Raw genomic sequence first — 12144 nt, forward strand, 5'->3', positions numbered from 1 at the left:
CCGGCTCGCCGTTCCCAAATGTTTTCCTTTTGAATCTCATCCCGAACGCTGCAAGCACTATCGGATAGTATTCACGAATCTTGGCGCGGGTGCACTGCCACGTCATGTTCTTAGCGTTCCGTGTAGTCCAACCTCAGCCCAAACCATTTTTACTCCCACACTCGGTATGTCTTCTTCCCCCCCGCTTCCTCCCGATCCCCTTTTTTCTCTTTCTCAAAGCGGCGGCTCCGGCGACTCCCACCCCCTTTCGCCCACCCCGACAACCCATCCGTTGAGATGGTGCTCAGGGACCCGATGGTTGTCCCTCCCCTGCCGCGTCAAATGGGTGGGCCGCAGGTACCTTTGCTCCAGCGGACACCGGTCCGGTCGGCCGCCGCTAGCTCTGCTGTTGTGATGTCGGCCCCACATATTCTTCGGTGGCCCCAACAAATTTCCCCACGGGATTCGGAGGCCAGACCCGGGGCATCTCCTCCGAGGGTTCATCATCGGCAATAACTACAATGGTGGTTCGCCGGCGGCATCGGCAGGCACGGCTCCAGGTAATTCTCACCTAGAGGTTGTCCCCTCTCTTATCCCACTCTTTTCTCTCTACTTGGGGTCTGCTTCTTGCAAGTGCACACTAGATGGTCATAGTGGATGTCAAGTGCTCCTTGCGGAGGAGGAGCGGCGAGAAGCAGGGGAAGGTCGTTGGCCCGAAGATCCCGAGTCACCCTACGTGTTCATCGACGTCTTGGGAAACCACAACAAGCCATCGGACGGGCATAGCCCTGGCTGAGAGGGTAGATTATGTTGGTCCTCTCGCTACCATCGTGTTTTCATGTGTTCATTTCATCTAATTCCCCCTCTGTCTACGTTGCCTTGTTATGAAATTGGGCAAAATTTCCATGGGTTGACTAGAAAATGTTGTCATGCATTTTTTTCTTGTTCTGGCATGTATCCAAATTTGTTTCCCATGGAAAATTAGACATGTTTTAGGGTAAAAACAAGTAGTACAATTTTGTTATTATTTTTGCCATGCCTCAAGATGTGTCATGGATCCATTTTTTTACACGTGCCATTTTTTGCCACGGAGAAATCCTTTATTTGTTGATTTGGAATTTAATAATCTTTTCATGGCATTTTGGCCATGTTTTTCTGCATGTTAAGTTTTGTGTATACATGTGTGTGTATGAAAATAGCTCACCAAACGAATGAATTTGGGTTGGCAAATAGTATCATTCGTAGCTTCATTGCATTATATAAATGCTAGACCATGGCAAATTCACTTACATTGAGCATGGCAAATATCACTTCATAGACCATGACAAATTCACTTTCATGGAATAACGACAACTTCAATTCGATGGACAATTGAAGTTTTCTTTTCCCTCATGTAACATGTCAATTTCCTTTTTCTTATTTATGTATGGTGGTAATTTAAGTTTGGGAAGCATGGAAATTGTAGTTTATGCATAATTGCATTTTTTTCCTTTTCTAACAATGACAAACTGTTTTCTTTTTCTTATGGGCCATTGCAATATAAGTTAGTTAACCATGGAAAAGGCAATTCACATGTTATGGCAAACTTTAGAGCTACTTTGCCAGGGTATTTATTGTTTTCTAAAATTTTAGTTTATGGACCATGGCAATTTAGCTTATGGTCCATGGCAAATTTAGTTCATGGTCCACGACAAAATTTAGTTTATGGTCCATGGCAATTTGTATATTTACAACATGGCAATTTAGTTGATACTCTTTTTTTAGTATTATATATGAATTTTACTTCATTTTCTATGCCAAATTTACTTCATTTTTGCATGGCAGTTTTTATTCTGTTTTGCCATGGCAATTTTTACTCTATTTTTTCCATGGCAATTTTGCTTTTAATGACATGGGAAATTATACTTTTTTGCCATGACAAATTTAGTTTATGGACCATGGCAAATTTACCTTATGGTCCATGGCAAATTTAGTCTGTGGTCCATGACTAATTTAGTTTATGGTCTATGGCAATCTGTATATTTAGACCATGGCAATTTAGTTGATACTCTTTTTCTAGTATCATATGAAATTTTACTTCATTTTCCATGCCAAACTTACTTCATTTTTGCGTGGCAAATTTTCATTCTGTTTTTGCGATGGTAGTTTTTGCTCTATTTTTTGCAGCCATTTTACTTTTAATGACATGGAAAATTATACTTTATGTTGCCATGACAAAATTTTACTCTTTTTTGCGAAGGCAATTTTTACTCTATCTTTTTCCATGGCAATTTTACTTGTAATGACATGGAAAATTATGTTTTATGTTGCCTTGGCAAAATTTTACTCCTTTTTTGCCATGACAATTTTTACTTTTAATAACATGGTAAATTATACTTTATTTTGCCATGGCAAAATTTTACTCTTTTTTTGCCATGGCAAATTTTACTATTTTTCTGGCAGTGCAATTTTACTTTTAATGACATGGAAAAAATTACCTTTTAATATAGGCTAATCCATGAAACAAACCTCTAGATGCACTTCTGTTAGCTGCCATGGGACATGGCAATTTTTTTTGTACAAAATGTTTTGGAGATTGCAAATTTAAGTAGAACATGACATTTTTTTTGTGCAGAACATGGCAAATTGTTGAACAACTTTTAGTATATTTTGTCGTATTATTTGGTGTACTTTCATGTTGAACTCACGAGTAGAACCTGGCAAGTTTGTTCAAAATGTCGAGAGATGGGAAATTGAGCATAGAACATCGCAACTTGTTGAAATTTCTAGTAGTTTCCCTGATTGAACATGGCCATTTCCCCCCAGTTTTTTCCATTAATCATGAAGCCAGGCTCAACTCGTGCCTGTTGAATTGTGGCCTTTTTCATTTTTTTGGGCCGGTTGGATTCGTGCCTGTTGGGCCAGTAGAAATAGGCCGGGAGAAGTAATCATTCGGTGTGGTCTCCTTCCGGGATCGAACAAGATCATTTGTTCCGATCGATGGTCCTTCCCGAATAGTTCGCTCCGGGGAGCTCCTAGACAGACCGTTTGGTTGTTATCGGGGTCCGAAATTTGTGTGGCAATTGCTGAGGGATCGCTTCCGATCAGGAATGGAGGTGCTCAAGAGGCACGGCCCGGGTGATGGGTTATTTTCCCTTTGTGGGGTTGCGGAAACGGGGAACCCACATCCTCTTCTCTTACATGGCGGCTCAGGTGCTTTGGAGCTTTGTGCGTGAGGCAGTAGGCCCGGATTGGAAAGCTCACGACCTAGCCGACTTCCTCCAGACCAGAGCTACGCAGATAGGGAGGACCATGCGACTCTTCTGGCTAGTTTTTGCGGCTCTAACTTGGACATTTTGGACGACGCGTAATAAGATGGTGATCAAGCGGATCTTCCTTCGAAGGGCATATGACTCTTTCTTCAAGTTTCTCGCGTTCTTGCAGCGCTGGCACCCGCTAGTTGAACATCGGGACAGTGACAGGCTTGGGCAGATGTTGGATGCGCGACATGACACAGCGGGCGGCATCACCCCGTCGACTACACCATGATGTTGTGGTCAGTCGGTGGTATTTCTTTTTGATTTTTTGGGCTTGCTTGTGTTCTGGCCTAGCAGACCTTCTATATATTCGGTACTGTCCTACTCGTTGTTTGAACTGATTGGTTGCTTTTATATTCATATAATAAAGCGGAGTGAAATAAGTTTTTGTGGACAATTTAATTTAGAGGTAAATACACCAGAGATGCCTAAACTTGTCCGAGGCGGTCACTTTAGTGCCTAAACTTGCAAAATGTCAAAAAATGGTGCCACAGCTTGTCCATTTGATGCATATACGGAGCGAGATGTCAGGCCACGCGGCAAGCAAATACGGCGGCGTACGAGCGAGGCACCGTATATGCGCCAAATGGACAAGTTGTGGCACCAGTTTTTGACATTTTGCAAGTTTACACACTAAAGTGACCGCGCCGGACAAGTTTAGGCACCTCTAATGTATTTACCTCTTTAATTTACAAGCTCATGTGATGTGTATCTCATTCTCATGCATGATCTCATCTACTAGCTATGATTTGTCCCATGAACTGGGGTTGGGTTCCAAGACGAGCGACGCGTAGATGAGCTCGTTCCACGCGTCGGGCACGCCGGGGAGGCACCAGTGGCTGCAGTCCTGCTTCCTCTTGGACACGTTCCTCCTCTTGTCCGGCGCCATGCCGTAGAGCGACGGGTGGGCGTCCTTGCGGAAGCTGGTGAGCCTCGTGACGTTGAGCAGCCGCACGGGGAACCGCATCCGCGCCACCACCTCGTCCACGATCCGCATCTTCTCCGGGTAGCTGTCCACCACGGACCCCCTGAACGCCGGCTCGGTCTCGCCGCTGCACGACCCGCCTGAGTCCCACTCCCCTCCCCTGCATCCCGCCGCGGCCGGCGACGGCAAACATGTGTGCTAGAACTCGTCAGATCCAGCTCGAACTGAAACATGTGTGCTAGAACCAAGTTCTAATTGTGATCAGTGCCTGAAATGCGCCATCGAGTATCCCCGGTAGAAGACGAGGCTCTTGTTGGGGTCCATGTTCTTGTCGACCCACCGCGCCCATGTCCTGAGGGCTCTCCGGTAGGCTTCCGTCGAGTTGAACTGGGGGTACAGCGTGTCGCCTTCCATGTAGTAGTTGGTGCTGCACGCAATTATTGACATTAGTTGTTCATCTACTGTTTTATCGATCGATGATTTGAGCCTGCTGAAGAGGAGCAAATCAATGGAATCTCCGGCGGTACGTGACGTACCCCCTGGCGGTCTTGCCGTGCGTCCACCAGTGGCCGGTGTTGAAGACGAGGACGTCGGCCTTCTTCCACCGACCGGCCGTCTTGTCGATTCGGTCGATCTGGAGGGTCGGGTTAGAGTTCCCATGCCGGTTCAGCCGCACCCCTTCCCGGACCAGGAAATGTGACCGCACGAACTCCACCGTGCAGTCAAAATCCTACAAGAATCCATCGTTCAACCTTCGACCACTGGAGTTTGATCGATTGACGACTTCGCCATGGAGTTTACCTGGAACTTGAAGACGAAATAGCCGCGGCCCTTGGAGATCCGGTACCCGTGGGTCTCGAACATCCTCGACTTGTCGGGGAGCGCCGCCCGGAGGATGCAGAGCATGGACTCGAACTGGTTCCGGTTCATGGAGTCGCCCACCAGCATCAGCCGCCGCCCGCGCAGCCTCCACAGCAGGTCCGTCGCGTTGAACCTGGGGAGCCGGCACCGGCGCGGCGCCCAGCGCCACCCCGTGTACCCGTCGTCCGTCCGCCCGTTGGACGCGCACGCGTATGCCTCGTCCACGTACGGGCACGTGCCCGGCGCGTACAGCGCCCGCGTCGGCTCCTCGTCGTCGTCCGGGACCCACGTCCCGTCGTAGATGTTGCACCGTTCGGATTTCTCGCGATCGGCTGCCTTGGGCGGCGGTGTGGGACGTGGGAGAGGTGACGCCGTCTGTGTCAGCGGCCGCGGCGGCGGTGGAGAAGGTGACGACGTCGCTTGTGCCGGCGGGGTTGGCGTTCGTGCCGTCCGTGGCGGTGGTGACGGATGCGAGACGCGAATGGACGGGAGCCAGGAGAGGCGGTGGGAGGACAGGGCGTGCGGGGAGGTGGCAGAGGGGCGGAGCAGGAGGAGGAGGGGGAGGGTGAGTGGGAGCAGGAACGGAACGGAGACGAAGGCGGCGAGCGGGAGCACGAGGCGGCACCGGAGCGGCGGCGCGGGCGGCATCGGCTGGCGGATGGAGCCAGATCACCGGAGTTCTGAGACTGCGACGGCGTGATGCGAGGGCTCTGGGTTCCGGCGAGCCGCCGAAGGTGGCGGATGGTGGATCCTTCGGGCGACTGGCGTGGCGGGGAGCGCGCGCGTCAGTTGCTCCGGTCAGATCGAGCAACCAGGTACACGGCTCGGAAGGAACATGGGCGCCGGCTGGATGGCGGAACCATCAATCTTAAGACGGGCCGAGCTGCAGAAAATACGATAAGATGGGCTGACTTGGGCTTCCGTCCTACAGACGGTTTTCTCTTTTGGGGAGTTGTGCTTCCAGCTGACCACTGCACTTCCCTCCCCACAAAAATGAAAAGCTGATCACTACACTATCTACAGAAAAAAAAACTGACCACTCGAATCTAAAAAATGGAGGTCTTGATCGAGAGTGCTTTTCTGCTCCTGAACTCAAATGAGCTTGGTGAACAGTAAAATCAAAAAAAATCATTTTTTTTCAAAAATTCCATTTTTTGAGAGAAACATTAACAAAAGTTCTAAGAGAGTGCAAAAATAGTTATTAAATCACATTCCTTTGAGGTGTGGCTTAAAATAGCACATTTTTCAAAAGCACATGTTTCTTATGTAGTTCATAGTTATGATACTGTGTATATCATATAAAATTAGTTGAAAAAAACATGTCCAACTATTTGAATTGTTTGCTTTATCAACAAATGGATTGCATTAACATTACTAAACTTTCAAAAATATTAATAAATTTTATTTATGGATATTATGTATTTATATTTAATTGTTTATTTTTCACTAGTAGAAAACCTATCTTTGATCCAGAGCATTAGTCTCGGCTGGGTTTGGGCCCATGACTAATGTAAACATTAGTCCCGGTTCCAACGGCTAGGAGTGTACGGGGGCACGATCTCCTTTAGTCCCGGTTCATATGGGACTTCTAGTCCCTGTTGGCGATACCAACCGAGACTAAAGGGGTGGCGGCAGGCTGGGCCCCTTTAGTCCCGATTGGTATCATCAACCAGGACTAGAGATAGACCTTTAGTCCCGGTTGGTGATACCGACTGGGACTAAAGATATCCCTATATATAGATGCTTTGTCCAGCCCGAGTCCAAACTTTCTCCTTTCTCTCCTCTCTGTTTCCTTACCCTAGCTCGAGTTCATCCTCCATTTTTGCCAAGATTTTCAAGATTTGAGGCACTCCATCTATCCATGGGTTCTAAAAGGTTAGCAACTTCATTCTTTCATATCTCGTTGCTAGTTTAGCTCGTTTCGTGCTCTATAAGTACAGTGATTTGTCGGTTTTAGTGGGAGTAATTACGTGGGAGTTTATTTGATTTATATGCAATTTGAGCTCAAATTAACTTCTTAGTTTGCATATGTGTAGATGTGTTTTACTTAGTGACTTCCCATCCTCGTCCTCACCGCCGTCGATCGCCAACGCCGTCCCGTCGCTGGCACCACCTTGGTGAGCCTCTTGTCCTTATCCTTTTTGTAAAAAATAAATCGTATTTGTATGATTTAGATATTTATTTGTATAATTTCCTTACTTTTATGTTTGTTTGTTATATATAGTTCCATGGTTTTGACATTCGTCCCCATTGGCCCTCGTCCGGTTTATGATTGAGATGTGGTATATTATCTTTTATAACTATTTGTTTCATTTCGTCTTTATGAAAATTATGCCCATCAAGTTGACATAGATATTTTTTCTAGGAGGTATGTGAACCAGAAATTACAACCGGCCCTCGTGTCGAGAAGTTAAATTTAGTTGAAAAAGAAAATGATTATTTGAAAGAAAAATTGAAAAGAATTGAAGAGGAGAAGATGAAATGGGAGTTGTATGTTGCCGATGTCATCGATGATCACAAGATCGAGATGGATGCAATGCGCTTGAAGATTAGAAAGATTAGAAAATATGCCATTAATAAAGAGGCTTGGTATCATTATGATGCTTGATCAATTATTACCTTAGTTGCGATTTTGATCGCATTTGCTGTCGAATTTAAATGCTTTAGCTAGATACTTGTATGTTGTTTTATGAGAATAAGTGTGTATGAACTTTATGTATGAACATGTATTAATCTGGTCACTTTGATGCTGTTGGTTAAGATGAGTCAGCAATGGATGTACGATGACCGACGCTCTTCCTAGTTCATTAATGGTGTGCATAGTTTTCTGCGTGCGACTGAGGCAAAGAAGCGAAAGGTTTTATGTGGTGTCTATAAGAATGAAAGGGGTTACTCTACCTCAAAAATCCTTCACAGCCACCTGCTTCAGTACGGTTTCATGTCCGGCTATAACTGTTGGACCAAGCACGGAGAAAGATGGGTTATAATGGAAGACAATGAAGAATAAGGGGATGCGGACAACTATCCTAGGTTCCCTAAATACAATGGTACTACAAGGGGGAAGCTGAAGAAGAGGCATCAGATGAGCCCGCTGATGATCTTGGTCGGACCATTGCTAATGCAAAGAGAAACTGCATAAGCGAAAAGGAGAAGTTGAAGTTGCAGCGCATGTTAGAGGATCACAAAATTATTGTACCCAAATTGCGAAGATGACAAGAAAAGCTGGGTACCACACTAGAATTGCTGCAATGGAAGGTAGAGAATGATGTATTTGACAAGGGATTTAAATAATTGTTGAAAATGTTAAAGAAGATGCTTCCAAAGGATAATGAATTGCCTGACAATACGTACGAAGCAAAGAAGGCTATCTGCCCTCTAGGATTAGAGGTCCAGAAGGTACATGCGTGCCCTAATGACTGCATCCTTTATTGCGGTGAGGAATACGAGAATTCAAATGCATGCCTGGTATGCGGTGCAGTGCGCTATAAGATCAGCCACGATGACCCTGATGATGTTGAGGGCGAGCGCCTTGTGAAGAGGGTTCCTGCCAAGGTGATGTGGTATGCTCCTATAATACCACGTTTGAACCGTTTGTTCCAAACAAAGAGTATGCCAAGTTGTTGTGATGGCACAAAGAAGACCGTAAGAAAGATGAGATGTTGAGAGTTCGTGCTGATGGGTCACAATGAAGAAAAATCGAGAGAAAGTGGCAGGAGTTTGCAAATGACGCAAGATCCTCCAGCCCCCGGTGCGCGCTCGCGGCCACGTGCAGGGACTTTAGTCCCGGGCGTGGCCAACCATGACTAAAGGATGGGGGCCTTTAGTCCCAGTTTCGTTGTCCCGGTTGGTGACCCGGGACTAAAGGCCCTTTCCAACCGGGACTCAAGCCCGTTTCTCCACTAGTGTTTGCAGCATGAGAGTTTGCGCAAAAGACTGACAAAAAAATGTGAGGAGCGATAAAACACATGCAACTACGTCAAGACCTAGAAGATCAAAAAAAGGGAAAAGGTAAATCTCAATGTGCAAAATTCAGGTATTTGTAAGTTCCTCATGCCATCGTTGCTATGGTATTTATTTATCTACGCATGTGCTGCACATATATATTTTTTAGGGTCACCCATCCAATCTAGTCATGTTACCATAGATAATTTACTTGTGTCATTGAGGAGAAATGGAAATAGCACGTGCTTGTAGAAAATACGTTACTACACATGTAATTCAATGAGGAAAATAAATAGTCATGCATACTATTACATAATCTTGTGGGCTCAGAAATTATGTTGTGCACTTGTATGTATTCCTCTCTTGTGTGAGATTATACCAGAGAGATTTTAGAATTTTTTTCTCTTGTTCTATCTCAGGATATCCATTAGTTAGATAAACTATATGTAAATTCTAGGCTTTTCAATTTGCTTAACGTCTTTATACGCAATTTTCTGGAGTTATGGAAAGCATTCAAGAAACTCCTATTTAGAAATATATGATATACATAGATTATCTTCATGTGAGGTTTACAAATTGAACACTAACAACTAAATTCAACATGGATCTTCGAATCGATTTGGCACTTTTGCAAATGAATATTCAATTGTGCTCGCAAGCATTTGTGTTATTACTTTTGAGTAATAGCCAAGTATGCATATTATCTTGAAAACCATATTTGTTTCATATTTGAAATAATAACAAACATATTAGATATATGTAATACTGCCCCTCTGCCCGTAATACACGTTGCTTGCACTTTCTTACAAAAAGGTAAAAAATAATAAAAATCATCAGGATTCCTTCGAAAAATTATATGTGGCTAGTCTATGGACCGCATTTGTATTTCCTGCTTGATAACATCTATTTTATTTGTTATAGCTGAGGACATCAACAGCTCTACAGACTTAGATCCACCCAATGAGCACCAAGAAATCAAGAAGAAAAGCATGAAGCCTAAAGGGAAAGAAGCATACTCTAAAACTATCAAGCGTCCAAGAGGGAGGCCACCTAAAGTAGCGAAGCAAACTGATGGAGACATATCTAAGAAAGAAGAACAGACGGGGAAAACAAAAATTGGCCAAGAAATGAAGAAATGGTTGGCACATGAAACCAAGACATAAACTATGGAACACACAAGTGGAAGTGACAATAAATATTTGGCCAACCTTTGGTATTACTTTTTGTTTGATTTCTTAGGACAACTTTTACTGAGTTTTTAAAATAATGGGGAATATGCCCCCTATACTTAATTGGGTTGAATGAGGCTCAAACACCTCAAAAAACTATCTCACTTTTTTGTACTAATATTTTTCTGCAACTTGGGTTTTATTGACTCCATCATTGCGTACTCGGCTTGAATCAAATGGGCACTTGTTTCATTATGAGCTCTTTTATTATATCACAAATTGTGGGTAGTATATGTGCAGTCAGATGAGAAGGAGAATAATTTCGTATTACTTATAGACAAGGTTAGAGGTCAATACGTAAGATAACATTGAGACATTCAAGCTTGCAAAACATATTCATAATTACGTTGCCACATAGAAGCATGCAGTAGGCGGACTCAGCTGTCTCCTTCGATCTTGGCCAATGGAGACAATGTATACATAGCCTAACAAACATGCGGAATATCCCCTGTTGATAAGCGATAACAGTTTCGGCCTCGCCGCTCGCGGTGGACTAAGTTTGTGGCTAATAAAGCAAATCCCACAGTAGTGTTGTGACAGATCAGGGCATGGCAGCCATTCACCTTCTTTCTCTTTAGTGTTGCATTGGCGGTGGTAGCGACTTGCAAAGTGCGACAAAGGTGTGGCGTGCACCGACTTTTCAGGGCTTGTTCACAACTTCATACTCTCTAGGGTCTTTTTATGCATTTTTGCGAATTATGCTCCGTCAGAGTCTTCTCTAAGCGCCGCTAAAAAGGAAGACCGCAACTCCTAAAATCCAGCTAGGCACACCCCTCTCACCATCATCAGCTTCATCGAGCCGCCCCGACGCTGTCATGTCCCTCTCGGCTCCGCCATGTGGCTGGCCCGTGGGCAACCGCCGGCCTCTACGAACAGAGCGCACTGCTGGGCTCTCCTAGTAATATTTATACATCATGTTTTTTTGTTTCTTTCCACATCTCAGCAAGAAAGGAGGTATGTACACATGGTCTGTTGAAAATACGAACAAATTACTACGAGATTTAATTCAAATAAACAAAAGATAAATCATGACTATAGTAGCAGAGATTGAACTAATCATGCAAACTAGCATAGTAGATGAACATATCACATCTAGGACACATATTAGAAATATGAATTCTACCACGATCTCGAACAGTAAGGATAGAATCACATACGGTGCAGCGGGAGCAGCACCGCCGGCGTTGACATTGTCGCCCATGTCGTCGAGGATGAGGTTGCCGAGGTCGGGGAAGAAGTTGCCGTTCGCGAAGTCGTCGCTGCCAGCAGTCGCCCGAGTGCGCTCCCCAAAAACCTAATCGCCCCTCTCGCGTACAGGATCACGAGAGGCGGGGTTCCGGAGGCCTGCTATCCCTTCTCCCGGTGCACGCCGAAAGGAGGGATGGAGAAGACTTGTTTGGCGGCGCAATGATCTGGAACGGTGGTGAGAAACCATACGAAGTGGCAGTGGCTAGGGTAGACGTCTGCCTGACTATATAGTGCGGGCCGGGTAGGTCGTGTTTCCCGAGCAGCAAAAATATAAACAACGTGCATAGCTCTGTCCTCGGCTCGGCTCAATCCCGCAACACGCGGCGCGGCGTGACGAGGCGTGGCGTGGCGAGGCGAGCGAGGAGAAGAGCTCACCTTATAAAAAGGTGCAACTCTCTCTCAACTTCCGGGGTAGGAATAAACTTTAGTCTCACTCACTCCACTCACATGTGTGCATGAATGGGCCAAGAGAATTTCAGAATTTTAGTTGGGCTTTGGGCCAAAGGCCTACTAGCAAAATTCCAACAATCCCCCACAAAGTCTCATTGGCACATCTCACCATTTAGTTTCAAAACATTGTTTATATACCGGTGCTTAGTGGAGACTATGAAGCTGAACTTCCACTTAGAGTTTTATGCTACACTAGATCACAACTTGAATAGTG

General features: G+C 45.2%; 1 protein-coding gene across 1 annotated transcript; it reads right to left on the reverse strand.

The window, feature by feature from the left end:
- Positions 1-4017: 4017 nt before the first annotated feature.
- Positions 4018-5709, reverse strand: LOC125519341 (protein trichome birefringence-like 5). Its single transcript, XM_048684183.1, has 4 exons — positions 5002-5709; positions 4737-4930; positions 4469-4627; positions 4018-4360 (listed from the first exon to the last, which is right to left on the reverse strand). Exons 1-4 carry the CDS (start codon positions 5707-5709, stop codon positions 4018-4020), a joined length of 1404 nt encoding a protein of 467 aa, XP_048540140.1.
- Positions 5710-12144: the final 6435 nt, after the last annotated feature.

This window comes from Triticum urartu, chromosome 7 (assembly GCF_003073215.2).
Source record: "Triticum urartu cultivar G1812 chromosome 7, Tu2.1, whole genome shotgun sequence".
NCBI classification, from domain to species: domain Eukaryota; kingdom Viridiplantae; phylum Streptophyta; class Magnoliopsida; order Poales; family Poaceae; genus Triticum; species Triticum urartu.